The sequence below is a fragment of the Pelophylax lessonae genome, assembly GCF_965119305.1.
Source record: "Pelophylax lessonae genome assembly, chromosome: 4".
NCBI lineage: Eukaryota > Metazoa > Chordata > Amphibia > Anura > Ranidae > Pelophylax > Pelophylax lessonae.
The window spans coordinates 674,347,803-674,365,583 of NC_138771.1; the positions used below are offsets into that span (position 1 = coordinate 674,347,803).

Genomic DNA, 17,781 nt, shown 5'->3' on the forward strand with positions numbered 1-17,781 from the left:
ATACTGGGGGGCGTAGTCACTAATGATTGGACTATGGACCCCCTAGTCACGCCAATCACATTCCTAGCATTCTCCTGCCCCTCAATTGGCTTTTACTGATGGTTCTGTTCCAATCGCGGGCTTTTAAAGCCCATTTCCTGATCCATTGCATTTTGGTCGGTTCTGGTTGACCAAAAGGTTCTAAATTCGGTGAACCTCGAACAGCCAATGTTTGGGTCGACCCGATGGTCGACCCGAACCATTCGATCATCCCTAATGAGATAGTGATAACCCCACAATCTTAGCTGTACTAGGAGACAGTCACAGCTTTAGTGGCGGTCTTTGACCTTGCCAGCAGTTAAAGTTTTGGTAATGGGTTATGCCTTTGTTTGTAAATTGGGGGGTAGGCTGGATGTCCTGCACTGATGGTAAGGACAGACCCTCCCCCTTTCCCCTTTTTGGAATTTAAGTTGTTAATGACTAAGAGTGCTCCCAGTACAACTGTGACCGGCACTGGTCTAAACGTGTACTTGTTTGGTATTGGAAACTAAATAAAAACTGTGGCCTTGCCCTTTCCAACTTAATCATTGTAAGTGTAGTTTTTGTATGGGGAGGGGGCAAGAGGGGTTGGTTATTATGGTAACATTGTTTCTGGACCTATGCGCCTTAGCAGTCATGTTATATAGTGTATGTTATAGAATACAAGGCGTGTTCTCTCTCCAATACGTGGGATGGACCACCCCACCTTTACACATCCAGGTTGGTGAGATCCAAACAATTGTCTAATGTTTCCAGACCCTTCAGAGGTGTCCATGGAGGGATAGGACCCCCTTTTCTTTTTGTGGTATAGAAAGGGTCATTTCATCTGATAGAGGCGGTGATTAGGGATGATAGAACGGTTCGGGTCCACCATCGGTTCGGCCCAAACATTGGGTGTTCGAGGTTCTGCCGAATTTAGAACTTTTTGCCCAAAAAGTTCGGAATTCGGCAACCAGAACCGCCCAAAATGCAATGATTCAGGAAATGGGCTTTAAAAGCCCGTGATTGGACCAGAACCATTAGCAAAAGCCAATTGAGGGGGCAGAAGAATGCTAGGAATGTGATTGGAGTGACTAGGGGGTCCCTAGACCAATCATTAGTGAATACGCCCCCCAGTATATAAGATAGCCCCCGCCATTTTCCTAGCATTGTAATACAGGACATGGAAGAGAATGGAAGCAGTTCTGTTAATTTTACTTTAAAAGTGTCATTTAGCTAATTTTTAGTGTGAGGAAAGGGATATCTAGTGTAGTTAGAGTGCTCCTTTACACTTAAATTAGCTTCAAAATTGAGTTTCTGTAGGGAAAGTGTTAAGTGTAAGGGGACCGTAGTGTAGTGTAGGGTTAACTGGCAGTGACTGCTATGGCAGGGTGACAAAACCCTGCCATAGCAGGGTGACCGCTATAGAGAAAAGATCGTTTTCTCTGAATAGCTTCGGGACACCAATATGGCTCCGCCGCCGCCAGCATTTTTTATGCTGCAGGGGCTGCCACTGTCAGTGCTTTTTTGAGGACATGTTTGATGTCAGACATGACATCTGAACATGTGTATAGGGGGTATATATAGACATATATGTCTGAATATATACCCCTAGACATATATAGGTGTGATAGTAGCAGAAATAAATGCTTGCGCTAATGAAATCATTTCCAGTAATATATTTCTGCTACTATCACACCTATATATGTCTAGGGGTATATATTCAGACATATATGTGTATATATACCCCCTATACACATGTTCAGATGTTTTGCCTGCCTCAAAAGAACCCCAAAAATGCCAAAAAAACGCTAACGTCCAAAAATGCCCAGGTGTGTTTTTGCTGGCATTTTTTGGGGGGTTTTGGAGGCAGGCAAAACATCTGAACTTGTGTATAGTGGTGTATATACACACATCCATATATTTATATACACACCTAGACATATATAGGTGTGATAGTAGCAGAAATATATGCTTGCGCTAATGAAATCATTTACAGTAATACAGGTCCTTCTCAAAAAATGAGCATATTGTGATGAAGTTCATTATTTTCTGTAATGTACTGATAAACATTAGACTTTCATATATTTTACATTCATTACACACAACTGAAGTAGTGCAAGCCTTTTATTGTTTTAATATTGATGATTTTGGCATACAGCTCATGAAAACCCCAAATTCCTATCTCAAAAAATTAGCATATTTCATCTGACCAATAAAAGAAAAGTGTTTTTAATACAAAAAAAAGTCAACCTTCAAATAATTATGTTCAGTTAGGCACTCAATACTTGGTCGAGAATCCTTTTGCAGAAATGATTGCTTCATTGACTACTGTTGACTAATTAACGGAGTTAATTAGTCAACTCTCCTGACCTGAACCCCATAGAGAATCTGTGGGATGTTGTGAAGAGAAAGTTGAGAGACGCAAGACCCAACACTCTGGATGAGCTGAAGGCCGCTATCGAAGCATCCTGAGCCTCCATGCCACGCCGCATTGAAGCAATCATTTCTGCAAAAGGATTCTCGACCAAGTATTGAGTGCATAACTGAACATCATTATTTGAAGGTTGACTTTTTTTGTATTAAAAACACTTTTCTTTTATTGGTCGGATGAAATATGCTAATTTTTTGAGATAGGAATTTTGGGTTTTCATGAGCTGTATGCCAAAATCATCAATATTAAAACAATAAAAGGACTACTTCAGTTGTGTGTAATGAATGTAAAATATATGAAAGTCTAATGTTTATCAGTACATTACAGAAAATAATGAACTTTATCACAATATGCTCATTTTTTGAGAAGGACCTGTATATTTCTGCTACTATCACACCTATATATGTCTAGGTGTCTATATAAATATATGTATGTGTGTATATATACCACTATACACAAGTTCAGATGTTTTGCCTGCCTCAAAAGAACCCAAAAGAATGCCAAAAAAACGCTAGCGTCAAAAAAAAATGCCCAGGTGTGTTTTTGCTGGCATTTTTTTGGGGGGTTTTGGAGGCAGGCAAAACATCTGAACTTGTGTACAGTACCACTATACACAAGTTCAGATGTTTTTCCTGACTGCAAAGAACCCAAAAAAATGCCTTCTATTAAACCGGCAAGGTGTTACAGCAGAGAAGCCATACTCCTGTGCTTAAAGTTTTCTAATACATACAATCCTTTTTTTTGCTGGTTCTGGACATGCTACAGAGCTGAAACTTCACAGGTACACATTTTAGACCCCCCAGACACAAAATCACACAAAAAAAAGTTCTTACAAATTGTCATTTTTGATAAAAAAGCCAATTATTGGAAAAAAAAAAAAAAAAAAAAGATTTTTTGATTTTTACTTTGGATTTCAGATCTGGGGGGTCTAAAAGGTGTGCATGTGAAGTTTCAGCTCTGTAGCATGTCCAGAACCATAAAAAAAAGATTGTTTGTATTAGAAAACGTTCAGATCACCAATATGGTTTCTCGCTTTGCACAGCACCTTGCCGGTTTAAAAGCAGGCATTTTTTTGGGTTCTTTGCAGTCAGGAAAAACATCTGAACTTGTGTATAGTGGTACTGTGCACAAGTTCAAAAGTTTTGCCTGCCTCCAAAACCCCCCAAAAAATGCCAGCAAAAACACACCTGGGCATTTTTTTTTTGACGCTAGCGTTTTTTTTGGCATTTTTTGGGGTTCTTTTGAGGCAGGCAAAACATCTGAACTTGTGTATAGTGGTATATATACACACATACTTATATGTATATAGACACCTAGCCATATATAGGTGTGATAGTAGCAGAAATATATTACTGTAAATGATTTCATTAGCGCAAGCATATATTTCTGCTACTATCACACCTATATATGTCTAGGTGTGTATATAAATATATGTATGTGTGTATATACACCACTATACACAAGTTCAGATGTTTTGCCTGCCTCAAAAGAACCCCAAAAAATGCCAAAAAAAACGCTAGCGTCAAAAAAAAAAATGCCCAGGTGTGTTTTTGCTGGCATTTTTTGGGGGTTTTTGGAGGCAGGCAAAACATCAGAACTTGTGCACAGTACCACTATACACAAGTTCAGATGTTTTTCCTGACTGAAAAGAACCCAAAAAAATGCCTGCTATTAAACCGGCAAGGTGCTGTGCAAAGCGAGAAACCATATTGGGGATCTGAACGTTTTCTAATACAAACAATCTTTTTTTTATGGTTCTGGACATGCTACAGAGCTGAAACTTCACATGTACACTTTTTAGACCCCCCAAGATACTAAATCCAAAGTAAAAATCAAAAAATCTCTTTTTATTTTTTCCAATAATTGGCTTTTTTTTATCAAAAATTACAATTTGTAAGAACCTTTTGTTTGTGTGATTTTGTGTCTGGGGGGTCTAAAAGGTGTACCTGTGAAGTTTCAGCTCTGTAGCATGTCCAGAACCAGAAAAAAAAGATCATATAGGTGTAAAAGGAGGGTCCCACATCCCTGTTCTACTGAAAAATTATCTTTTTTTCTTTTCATGGTTCTGGACATGCTACAGAGCTGAAACTTCACATGTACACCTTTTAGACCCCCCAGATACTAAATGCAAAGTCAAAATCAAAAAAAATCTCTCTCTTTTTTTTTTTTTTTTTTCAATAATTGGCTTTTTTATCAAAAATGACAATTTTTAAGAACTTTTTTTGTGTGATTAATAGTTAATGGGGCATGACCCAGAACCCTGGGCACTTTTTAGGGGCGTTTATTTGGTTTTAGGGCTTAAAAATTGTGTTTTTTGATTACCGAAGTTCGGGTCCCATTGATTTCAATGGGGTTCTGAAATCCGGGCCGAACTTTCGGGAAGTTCGGATGTTCTGGCCGAACCGAACTTTTCAAAAGTTCGATCATCCTTAGCGGTGATTCACACTGAAAACTATTAGAGACGGAGGTGTGGTGGATCTCAGCCTCAACCATCGCTGGGATGGGAATCTCCACCTCACATGACTTGTAAGTTGGGATTTGAGGTGTGATTGTTATTGATGGGAATGATTTGTGTAATCCTGTATTCTATTCATGTCATCTCTCATTTCATTGGGTGCTCAATTTCCATCTCATTACATGGACATAGATCTGCTTATTAATTCATGTTATATGTAACCCCGCCCATGGCTGTGTGAGGTTGGGGGGCATCTAATGGGGAGTTGTTGAACCCAACAGACAGCTATGGCTAAGGCCTGAATGGCTGAAACGCGTCGGCTTCTCTGTTGGGATGATTTTTAGCCATATGTGAAAATAAATTGGGATTTGTATTTTGGAAGCTGACCGTGATGATGACTTCTCATTACAAACATTTCATTGTGGATAACGAACAAAATACAATAAGATGAAGCTGACTGCCCAGCTCTACATAGTATAATATGTGGTTGTGGGGGGACTCCGGAGGGGGTTTATGTCCATAGGATACGACCTTCATACCTGAACAGAACCCCCACCAGGAGCAGAGAGGGGGAGATAGGCACTCACTGCCCAGAGCCAGGACAGAGGAAGTCTTGGGACTTTTTATGGCAGACAAGGACTCATAAAGGGGATGGGAGTTGGGGGTGTTCATCATTTCTTCTAGTGATGGGGGATGGGTAACTTTCCAGGATTTATAACTCCTATCCTGCAGAAGTGAGACGATGACAGATGATATTTCTGGAGTATGAGTTGTATTGGTTATGGGACGGCCTTTTGTACAGAAGTGAGAACTGTCTGATGTCTTTGCCATCAGAGGAATGTATCGTGTTTTCTGTCTTTATTATGGTTAGGACAAAAAACATTCCATTCATAGATTTGTAAATATAAAATATTGTATATAAAAATTTAGCATTTTCATTTCCAGCCAGCAGGTGGAGCTGAAATCTCTTTTCTCTATCGCTCATTGACAGACGTAGTCCTCGGTGATTCAACACCCTCGGGTTATGCTGCCCTCTACAGGAGTAGGACTAGACAGGAAAGAAAACGTTCTGGCCACACCCTAGGGGCAGTCCCAGGGGGTATATCCTCTCACTTCCTGCTACAGCAAATCAGTTTTTTTCTGTCTAGTTAGGAGTAAGGACCTAGATTCCTTGCTGGGATCTTCGGTCCTGGCAGGATTTTTTTCTTAGAAAAGATTTTTTAGACAGCTTTTTTTCTCCAGTGTTCCTGTGAGATCTTCAAGCAAGAAAGCTGAACTGGGCGACGGGCTGGATGTTGAGATCCAGTGGTCACCGCAGTTCAGCCTACGAGCGCGTGCAGGCCATAGCTCTGCGCTGGGTCGGCCGCGACAAAGTCCCACTGGACGGGGACTGACCCTGCGAGTTAAACGTCTCGCTGAAACGCCAAAGACCATGAGTCACGGCGTCCGTATTGGTCGACAGCCCTCCTACCTCGGTGGAGAGGGGTACTGTCAGGAGTTGGCGCCCGCCAGGTTCCGGTATGGTGAGTAGTATGTTCCCCCTTTCCCCCTGACGGGTCTTGTGGTGAACGCGGGCCCCTCTCTGTAATGGTAAGGATGGGTTCCCCTCTATCCTACAACATGTCACAGATCCCCCTAATTGAGTGTGATTTTTGTGTACAAGAAGCCAGGAGGCTTGGTTTGGGAGCTGACAATCTAATTGTAAAAATGTGAAAATGATTGTAGTCAGTGGCAGTACTAGAACTTTACTGTGATAGTATAAGGTATCCTACCTGTCAGTAGCCACAGGGCGATGTCTATACATGTATACTGCATTCCAGATCATTCCTCCAGCTAAGCAGATGCCTCCAGACGGCCACGGACCGCATACGGCCCGCCAGGGTCCGGTACCACCGACCACGCTGACCACCATGAGGGTGAAGGGTTGTGAGGCCGAGATCCTTCTGCAGACATGCCGCTATTCTGTGCAGGCCGCCGCCATTGTCTGGTAGATCGCACAAGGCCGCCATTTTGGTGTAGCCTCGTGTCTCCAGCATGGGGGCGGCCATGTTTGAGGTGACTCAAACACCTCATGGAGCCAGGGGGAGGCGCCGGCAGGCGTGTTAAGGGGCGGAGCCGCCTCCTTTACCCAGGAACTAGGGCCAAAGACTTCCTGTCTGTAACAAGACAAGCACTGAGCAAGCTGATGAAAATTTCTGTGCATCAGGGATGAGCCTTGGGGTCTCTCTCTCTCTCTCTGTGGGGTCCAAAAAGGCAGGTAACACTGAGGGGCGCTGTTGCGACTGGGGGACACAAAAAAAAAAAAAAAAAGAAGTTTTTTACTTTGTCATTTTTTGTCGCTGGCAAGTGTCTTGTATAATCATTGACCCTGCCGCATAGGTATCCCCACCTGACCCTCAAGATGACCGCAGGACCCTTCAGTACCCCACTTGTTTTTAATGCATTATCGGCAGTTTTGGAGTCTTTGGTATCCCGGGTGGAGGTGGCCTGTCAGGGACGGGGGTCAAGTAGCGACCCCCGCCTACCCCTATTGTTTATCAGATACTTCAGATACGGATTCGGAGCTGGTCAATGCAGTTGCAGGTCCCTCTTAGGGGGCTGTTGTCTCAGGTAATATCTCCTCAGCAGTGAGGAGAACGTTTCTGCCTCCGCCATAGCACAAGAGTGGTGGATGCACTAGTTGTGTCCGTCCGGGAAACCTTTAGTCTTGAGGTTACACCGGCAGAGGTAGCTGAGACTGAGATTCCTTTTTGGTACTTGTTAGCCTACCAAAAGGGCGAAGGATTTTCCTTTACCCAAATGGGGTCGTTTTGAAACGAACCCCTGTTATTTCCAAACGCATGGCTAGGTGCTATCCGTTTGAGGAATTCCTCTTTATAGGATAGACGGTACCACCTGCTGTCTTGCCACAGACTGTTAGGATAAAAAGACCTCGTAACTAACGAGGACCTTCCTTTTCTGCTCATAAAGAGTTGTTCGTTCCGCGAGGGCGGGCGATAAGGCGAAACCCTCCAAAGCCCCTTTAGAGGGGTTTCAAAGGGCGCTGGTCGGCTAAACAAAGAGTCCGGCTCAGCCAAGCCTGAAGAATATAGCCTGATGCGCCCCTACCCATCTCTGGGGTGGGGGGGATGTCTTCACCGGTTTCTGGAGGACACAGGATCGAGTTTCGAACACTTCCACCGGTGCGATTCTTCCCTTCTAACATTGAACGGTTTCAGGGGTTCTATTCGAACCTATTCACAATGCCCAGGAAAGAGGGCAAGGTGCGTCCAAATCTGGACTTGGGAAGAAATAGAGTCCATCCGTACAGTGGTGGCCTCCCTGCATCAAGGGGATTTCCTGGCGTCCATAGACATTTAGGAGGCCTATCTTTATATCCCCATCATCGCAGGACATCAGCGTTTTTTCGCTTTCCCAAAGATCATCCCTGGTTCCCACCAGGAGACTGAACTATCTGGGCTTAAGGTTGGATACATCCTGGGCAAGAGAGTTTCTCCTTGCGGAGAAACTCCAGAAGGTTCAGTCAACGATTCGGATGTTGCTGTCCGTCAATTGGCTGGGACTGATGGTGGCCTTCTTAGAGGCAGTACCGTATACCCAGTCTCATACCCGAATTCTCCTGAAGGAGATTCTTTTTTAATGGAATCAGAATTCCGATTCCCTGGACAATCGGATCCGGTTGAGCGAGCGGACCAGGAAGTCTCCGATGCTCAACCAGGGGAAGTCATTTCTTCCGATAGTATCCAGATTACCAATAAGGGTATCGGAACTGAGAGCGATCAGATTTTGTCTGATTTACTGGATCGAGCAGCTCTAGAGCAGCCCGATTCGGATCCAATCGCATATGGCCTCTTCATCCAGAGGTTTTTCACTAGCTGTCCCTTCATTGGGACATCCCGGATGTGGATCTGTTGGCACCTTGGCTTAACAGGAAGGTGCGGAGGTTTGTAGCTCGCGCCGCGATCCTCTAGCGGACGCAGCAGAAACGCTGATCGCCCCGTGGGGGCAGTATCAGCTACGGCATGCCTTCCATCCTCTCAAGTTGCTTCGGGAACTTCTTTGCAGGATAGAGGTGGAGGGAATTCCAGTTATTCTGGAAATTCCGGACTGACCTCGTCGAGCCTGGTACACCGACTTGGTGAGGCTAGTCGCGGACGCTCCTTGGAGACTTCCTCTCAGGGAGGATTTGCGGTCTCAGGGACCGATCTTCCATCTTGCTTTACAGTCACTGGCTTAATGGCCTGGCCATTGAGACCCAGGTACGGAAGGACAAGGGAGTGTCAGCTTCAGTTATTCCTACCTCCAGTTAAAGCAAGGAAAGCGACTTCCAGCACATGGAAGTCTTATATTGCATGGTGTGAATCTATTGGATTTCCCCAACATACCTATTCTGTGACCCGAATTTTGGTCTGTCTGCAACAAGGGGTTGAGCAGAAACTATCCTTGAGCACGATCAAGGGTCAGGTTTTCGGCGTTAGCAATCTTCTTTCAAGAAACCTTTGGCTAATCATTCCTTGGTGCGGAATTTCATCCAGGGGGTGCGATATCTGGCTCTGCCAGTGCGCGCACCCTTACTGCCTGGGATCTTAATTTAGTGTGGTCGGTTCTTCAGAAACTTCTTTTTGAAGATATTAGGGAGATTCCCTTGCTTACATTATCCCAGAAGGTGGCCTTCTTGGTGGCCATTACTTCTGTACGCAGGGTGTCAGAACTGGCCGCATTATCCTGACGTTCCCCAGATCTGGTGGTTCATAGGGATAAGGTGGTTCTTCTTCCGAATCCATCCTTCCTTCCTAAGTGGTTTTCGTAAAAGGATTTTACGGTAAGATTTTACAAAAATCAATTTTTCCACATGTTTACCAGTCTGTCTTTCCTGGATCACTGTACAAACCATTGTAGTTTCCAGAGCTCAGTAGCTCAAGCTGTAATTTCCCTTCATAACTGAATGACTCAGAGGAGTGAGAGGAGAGGGGGGAAAAATTGATGAAACCCACCTGAGGGACCTCACTGGATATTCTGTGAAAATTGAGGATGAATTGATCCCTGGTGGCTGTAGCTACAGAGGTCAGTAAGGTCTCGTTCACACGTGTGTCAGTACCATGCAATTATGTGACATTTATTCAGCATTTCTAAAGCCGTATAACCGCCCTTCCATGCCTGCCATGAATATTACAATGGCGGCACACAGTGCTGGTCACACAGGAGCGGTAGCGTTGTGTAAAATATTAAGCAGCATGTCGCTGTCATGAGGCATCCATGCTTGTCAGCCACCTCCATTCATTTCATGGTGATTCCCAATAACCGCTGGGCATTGGAGGACAGACAGCGGAGGCTCCGATATCCCAGAATGCACTGGGAAATCATAGAGAAGTAGGACAGAGCAGCTCCAGTCACTTCTGGTTGTACAGAACAGCCGTGTGGTAACTCCAATAGCTTCTGTGTGCCGGCAAAATCATCAACCAGCCGGCAATACTGACAGTGCCAGGCAGGAAATGTGTCACTGCACAGCCAAAACATCTTACAATTATATATACTAATCAGCTGATCACAGAAGGATTCATCTACAAAATCCAACACCAAACAGATAGAAAGACAACTGTGCAGCACTAGAAGTGAGACTCCCTAAACCTAAAAAATATACTTTTTTTTTTTAATTTTTTAACAATCAAAATGTGTTTCAGCACAATTATACAGGAATATTACAATGGTATAAAAAACAATATAAGTAAGATATATTTAAATTGTTCAATATTGCAGCATGATGAGTGAGACCACACAAACTTTCACAAATTATGTACATGCAGAAAACCTACTTTGTGGTCGGCCACTTATGATTGGTGATGTGTAGTGACACCTCCCTTACAGGGTAGATATAAAGATAGCTTTGCAGCGCTAGAAGTGAGACTCCCTAAACCTAAAAGTTTTCTTCTAGTGTTTTCAGAGCTTCATAAACAGAATGAAGACACATGATAAATGTCATAGAAGTGTTACTGAGCATTGCTTCCTTCTTCGTAATCATCAGACGTGTGAGCGAGCCCTAAGGGTTTCTATTCCATCCTATTTCCTGCTTGTTAGGAATATGAATGTCATTCCATATGTACATAGCCTGGTCACTCTTCTACTATAAGGGGAACCCCAAATCCCATGGATGAGATTACAAAGAGAAAGATTCCCTCAGAGAGGAGAAGACATGAGAAGAGGAGAGGTGATGGGGGATGGGTGAGGATGGAGAACACCCAGAGAAAGATTCCCTCAGAGAGGAGAAGACATGAGAAGCGGAGAGGTGATGGGGGATGGGTGAGGATGGAGGACACCGAGAGAAAGATTCCCTCAGAGAGGAGAAGACATGAGAAGAGGAGAGGTGATGGGGGATGGGTGAGAATGGAGGACACCCAGAGAGATTCCCTCAGAGAGGAGAAGACACGAGAAGAGGAGAGGTGATGGAAGATGGGGGAGGATGGAGGACACCCAGAGATAGAAGGAAACACTGAGAGACGGGAACAATCACAAGACGTCACATTTCCCCATCACTGCAGGATCACACATTTCTCTTACCCCAATTCCTGAATTTTACTCTCCGGGTTCTTCAGAAAGGAAAGAGTATCAGACTTCCTTCTATATCCTGAAGAGGAGGACTCTTCTTCATCTCCCAGACAATCTTTACTGGAAATAGTACAAAACTCAAACCTACAAACCAATAATGAGATAATAATTACCACCAAGAATGGATGACCTCTGACACCAAGAATAACAATGTAACACCCAACATTTCCCTTCCACATGGCTGCCTTCCCTCTGGCTCTACAGTCTCATACGGGACCTGATAAGGACTTCTCATTGGTGGCTATGAGCGGTCTTTGAAGTCACACTCCAGAGAAAACTTAAAGGAGGCCCCTGATATGTATACGGGGGTCTCCGGCCTTCCTACACAGGGGTTTCCATTCATCATCAGTTTCTGGAAAATCCTGGAACACCACTTTGGTTCCAGATATGAAATGCAGTCCAGACATTCCCATCTCCACCCACTTCTGCAGACAATTGGTCCCTCCAATGTTGGGATGATGATGTCACACCCCTGGCATTATTCCCCTCCCCCGGATCTCTGAACACTAAGCTTTCCCTCCAAATGTTCTGTGTGATAAATGGTATAATTGGGTGTCAGTGAAAGGGTAATACGATGTAAATGATGCGATGTTACCAGAAGTTGTGTAGAAGGTGATATGTGGGAACCACCATTTAGCTCTGGTTCACACAGCACAACATGAAAGTCGCAGCCACTTCCAGCTTGACTTTGCTCTACAACTTCCCGGCGACCAGGTGCGACTTCAAAGTGACTTTACTGAGAAGCATTCCTATGTGACTTTGATGGATCCGTGTTTATAGCGTGTTTTGTCACATGGCAAAACATGCGTCTGCTAACCGTGATTGGGTGTCATTACCAATCAGGCTGCAATTACATCTGCATGATTCTGAATGCACATCAACTGCACAGAAATTGTCTGCTTTGTCGCATGTTTCAGAAATGCGCTGCAAACGTGCATCACGCTCGCAGTGAGAAAATGGCAAGGCAAGCACGACGCATGTTTCCAAAACGTGTGGCAAAGCGTGCATTTTCCTGCAGGATGCCGTGCATTCAGAAACCTGCAGATGTGAGCGAATGGTATCGCAAGTGCAATGTGTGTTGCTGCACATTTTTTAAATGCAATGCATGCGTTTTCTTGCGGGTTGGTGTGTGTTCAAAAACCTGAAGATGCAGATGAATGGTAATGTAAGTGTGATGGGCATTGCTACACAAAACATGCAGCAAAGCATGCATTTTCTTGCGGGTTGCCAGGTAGTAGTAAATGCGTTATCATTTATTTGCATCTGCGCATTTCCAACTGCACAGCAACCTGCAAGAAAACGCATGCTTTGCTGTGCGTTTCATAAATACGCAGCAATGTGCGTCACACTTGTGTTATTATTCATTGTTTAATGCACGGCAGACTGCAAGAAAACATGCGCTTTTCCGTATGTTTCAAAAACGCACAGCAAGGCGCATTGCACTTGTGTTACCATTCATTTACATCTGTGCAACTGTGGTGTGCGTTGCTGTGCATTTTTTAGACTTAGAAACACACAGATGTGAATAGCGGCTAATTGGTAATGACCCCCCAATCGCAGTTAGCAGACGCATGTTTTGCTGCCAAAATACACGACACTCCATGACTGGAAAGGTTCCTGAGCTACTTTGGGGTGTTTGTCGCATGTTGGGCAGAACATTCTAGTGAATGGCTTCCTATACACAATGTGTGCTTACACCTGAAAATACACAGAAAATGGAGGTGGGAATGTGCGTTTCCGCTATGCTCAGGTGTGAATGGAATGTGCTTGGGAGGAAGATTTTAGGCAGCAAGGATGACCAGGGAGGAGAGGTGAGGGTTAAACATTGCCTCAGAAGTCGCAGCAAAGTGTTAAACATTCAGACAAATGTACGACTTTCTGGCGATTTTACATTGAAGTCTATGGGAGTCGTGCCGCACAAGAATCGCCAAAAGTAGCGCAGGAAGTATTTTATTTTGTTGCAGTGACTCAAAGCGCAGTAATTAAGACAACACCCATTAAAATCTAATTTTCACCTGACCTACAACTTTACATGTCACCAGAATGTCGCAGGTCGCTGGAAAATTGCACTAGTGTGAACCAGGGCTTAGGGCTGAGGAAAGCGTGAGTTCCCAGGACTTCTAACAAGTGTGGTAGATGGAGAACATGTCTGATAATCACCGTTATACTGTATGCAGGTTCCTGACCATTCTCTGAGCTCAGTTAGGAGATCCTCACACTCACTTACCCGACCCTCTGACTCCTGTGTAGGAATGGAGATAGAATTTTCTGGCACTCTGGATCCACAGTGAGAGATGAAAAATGTAAAGACTGAAAACTTTCTCTCTTCAAAGTCTTCAAGCAATAGCTCAGCTGCTTGGAATAATTCCTGTTCCTCCACAAGTGACCAGTATCTGAGCCGGACAGCTCCAAACTTCTACAACCAGACATGACTCTCCTAATGAAGTCCTCATCCTGAGTCTCATACAGGCAGAAGATGGTCTGAGTATAGAAAATCTGATTGATGTCCTTCATGGCCCATTCTATGATTGCAGGTTTGGCTCGGAGTGAGATGGGGATTCCTGTGACCTCTGAGAATTTCTTCACCTGATTTTCATTTAAGAGACCAAACAGGAATTGTACAGATAATACTAAATGTGAGTAATCTGATCTGATGTCTGATAGTGATTTCCCTTTACAGATCTTCGGGAGGAAAGTCAATTTCAAAAATCTCAACCAACCACCACCCATCCCATAATAGAGAGCAGCAAGGAACTCCTGTACACTCAGGTGGATGAAGCTGTAGCAGGTCTGGGTGCGGACGTCCCAATGAAAGATGTTCTCATTCAGAAATACAGACTCCACCTCATCCAGAGAAAGTCCATGTCTTTCTAGATCTTTCTTCTCAAATAAGATTTGTTGGTTCAGAACTCCCTGATTGGCCAGAGCACACAGCTTCTTCAGACAGGTTTGTTTCCTGCGTACAGACTGCTCCTTCTTACTGTGATGGGTTAGTAAAATCTCCAGGTAGAGAAGGTAAATTGAAGTCATCGTATGAATTAAAGCCAAATCTTTATTTATTCCTTGTTTCATTACAGTGCAGACAATCCAGCATGTGATGGGGACGGCACACATGGTGTACAGAATGTCATTGTCCTTTATTATACTGAGAACCTTGTCTGCATCTTTATTTCCATAGAATTTATGGACATATTCCTCCCGATCTTCCCTTGTAAATCCCTGGATTTCCACATTGCGATGATCATCGATGAATGTGTTCAGTTTCTCCATGGCCAGTGACCTTGTGGTGATGATCAGAGAAGATTGTGAGAGAATCTGTCTCCTGAGCAAGCTTTGGAGAATTATTTCTTTGTTGGTTTCCATAGAAATGTCAGGACAACCCTCAGATTTCTCCTCCAGAGTCCACCTCAGTTCATCAAACCCATCAACTATGGTGAGAAGTTTTCTCTGACTTCCAGGATCCTTCAGAATAGACACCAGGTCATCTGAACTCAGTCTGCAGGTTCTGGAGAAAAGTCCCACAAGGCTTATGTTTCCAGGGATGGTGTTGATTTCTCTACAGCTCAGATAAAACACAAAGTCAAACTTGTCTTCATAGAGATCCCCAGAGGCCCAGTCCAGCATGATCTTCTTGGAGGTCATTGTTTTTCCAATCCCAGCAGCTCCTTGTAACACCACAATCTTAGGGATGAACCCATCTTTATCCGGGTCAAAGAGGGCCTGGATTGTGGTTGGGGATCTTTTCTCCATGATTTGTACATGTCTTCTGCCTAAACTCCTTATTTCTTCTTCTTTTCCCTCTTTATTCTGGGGTCCGTCTATCATCAATAACTCGGTGAATATATTCTGTAGATGAACAGCCTCCCCCGGAAGGGAATTATATTCTGGAATTCTCTGGTGCTTCTCTTTCATAGACTCTCTGTGTTCCTTACTGATGTCTTTATGAGAGAAAGGAGAATATTTTATTTCTCACACACACATGAAATAATATTTATAGGACAGAGTTGGAAATATTGTATTCTAACCATAAACCCGAAGAATGGAACCCTATGAAATACAGGAGGATGGAGGAAGCATCCAAACTATGGACAAATCATGCAGACCAGAGGAGTAACTAGATCCTTCATGGCCCCAGTGCAAGAAGCCATGAATGGCACCCCTGACTGCTGGGGCCCTTTCCATCAATCCCTGGGTCCTTCCCTCCAAAGCTGGGGCTCTTCCCTCTTAGGCCAGGGCCCTTTCTCTAGCCTGTGGCCCTTTCCACCTGTTCCTATCACAGGGCCCTTTATAAGCCCCAGTTCACACTGCTGTGACTTATGTGACTTGCAACACAAAGTCGCATGACAAGTCAAAGCACATTCATTTCAATGGGTGCTGTCCTAATAAATGTCACTAAAGTCGTAGCAACAAAGAAAACGGTTCCTGCAATACTTTTTCTGTGACTTTGGCGTGATTTGAGTGCCATAAGCTACAACGTTAAATCAAAAAATCGCAAGTAAGTCAAAAGGAAATTTCAAGCAAGTTGCACAACTTTGGGATCACAGCAGTGTGAACTGTGTCCATGTTCTGCAGTGGCTCCCCTTCCTGCTGTCATGGGGCCCCCTACAGTGGTGGAATGCCAGGGCCTGGTCTCAAGTGCAACCTTTGTGACCCTGGTAGTTCCACCACTGATCCAGACTACAATAAAACAATGTTCATCCAGAAGAGATTTCATATCAGACATGGATGTCCTACTAACCTGATAATCCATTGTCATGTGTCCTCTTCAGTTTGTCTGGAAATAAGATTAGGGAAGAGATTAGTCCTGACAAACCTCGGAAATGTATAAAATAAGAACTAAGAGAGTTATTAGTGTAGCAGATCCTTCCAGACACCATCATCCCACCAACCCTCTGTAGATTGGAGCCTCTCCTCCTCCTATTTCTCCATGCAGGTGATGGGAAGTGTCTTTGCCTGGTAACATCTCAGCACATTGCAGTGACATGTGACCATGGTGGGGAGACCAGAACAGCCCCCAATTCTCTATGCACGGTTTACAGACACACACCTAGAATCTGGAGCCTCGACTCCTCTTTCTGATGGAGGTTCAGGTGGATGCATGGGACACAAGGCTCAGAAACCCGAGCAACAGTCATGAGGGTCTCCCCGGAATACAGCTATAAATATGGAGGTTCTGTATAATAGGCAAGTGGCTGCAATTTTTTTTCTCTGCTCGGCATGCTGAGTGAAGTCATTGTGTTATGGTGACTGACTGTCAGCATCCTGGAGATGTATTATTCTGCTTCCCTTTTAAATTGTCCCTGAACTCTGTAGCCTTTTCCTTTATCCACAATATTGATACCCAAATTGATTTTACTCTGTAAACTCTGTCTGTAAAGATGTTTTAGCCCTTAGGGACTGAGGGTAAAATAAATGTTAATGCCTGAGCACAATTTTTAAACTTTGACCCGTGTTAGTACATCTCTAAATATCAGCACAACTACTTTGTGAATCCGGGTGGATTATACCGAAATTTCAGGACAAATTGAACTTAATTTGGTGGTAAATAGTTACATAGTTAGTTTGGCAGAAAAAAAGACACAAGTCCATCTAGTTCAACCAATAGGGGGAAAAAACACAAGAAAAATATATACACATGCAGGATTGTCCCTGTAGGACTTGCTGTATAGTGATGGACGAACATCGGCCGGGGTGGTTCACGAACGTTATCCGCGAACTTTCTCAAATGTTCGCAAACTACAAGTTCGAGGCGGGCCCCATTGACTTTAATGGGAGGCGAACTTTAAAAACCTTCAGGTCATATTTGCAGCCACAAAATACATACTAGCTGTGCACAAATAGTCCCAGCACATGGACAATGTCATAACAGAAGTATTGCTATTGGAAATGTTTGCCATAAAAATTATTATTTTTTTATTTTTTTTTCTAAATCAGCCAGAAGTGACAGCAGCCGGTAAATACATGTCAAATACATATAGGGTCCATTCACACATCTGTAAAATGGGTCCGCATCCTTTCCACAATTTAGCGGAACGTTTACAGACCCATTGATTTTCAATTCCAGTCTGAAAAATTAGACATTCACAGGATAAAGAAGCAAGTGTCGCCCGGCCATTACAGGCCCCAAAAATTAGCCCACATGCATTTACCTGACAGCAAAGACCATTGTATTCTGTGGCTGAAGGTATATTAGGCATTCACAGGATACAGAAGTAAGTGTAGCCCATTAAAAGCCCTGAAAATTAGCAAACAAGTATTCATAGTTACATAGTTAGTGAGGTTGAAAAAAAGA

At 43.8% G+C, this 17,781-nt stretch overlaps 1 protein-coding gene across 2 annotated transcripts in view; it reads right to left on the reverse strand.

Annotated features, from left to right (window-relative positions):
- The window catches only part of LOC309553400 (NACHT, LRR and PYD domains-containing protein 3-like), a 1,231,344-nt gene that overhangs the window by 1,171,670 nt on the left and 41,893 nt on the right, over window positions 1–17,781 (reverse strand). Inside the window, exons 1-3 of one of the 2 annotated variants that reach the window (XM_082254577.1) lie at window positions 16,228–16,250; window positions 13,717–15,427; window positions 11,442–11,573 (exon numbers count right to left, since the gene is read on the reverse strand). In XM_082254577.1, the coding sequence (XP_082110703.1) occupies window positions 11,442–11,573; window positions 13,717–15,401 (1,817 nt within the window). In that variant the 5' untranslated portion in view covers window positions 15,402–15,427; window positions 16,228–16,250. Of the gene's footprint in view, window positions 1–11,441; window positions 11,574–13,716; window positions 15,458–16,227; window positions 16,251–17,781 lie in introns of those variants that run through there. The other variant, XM_082254578.1, reaches the window with a different exon arrangement.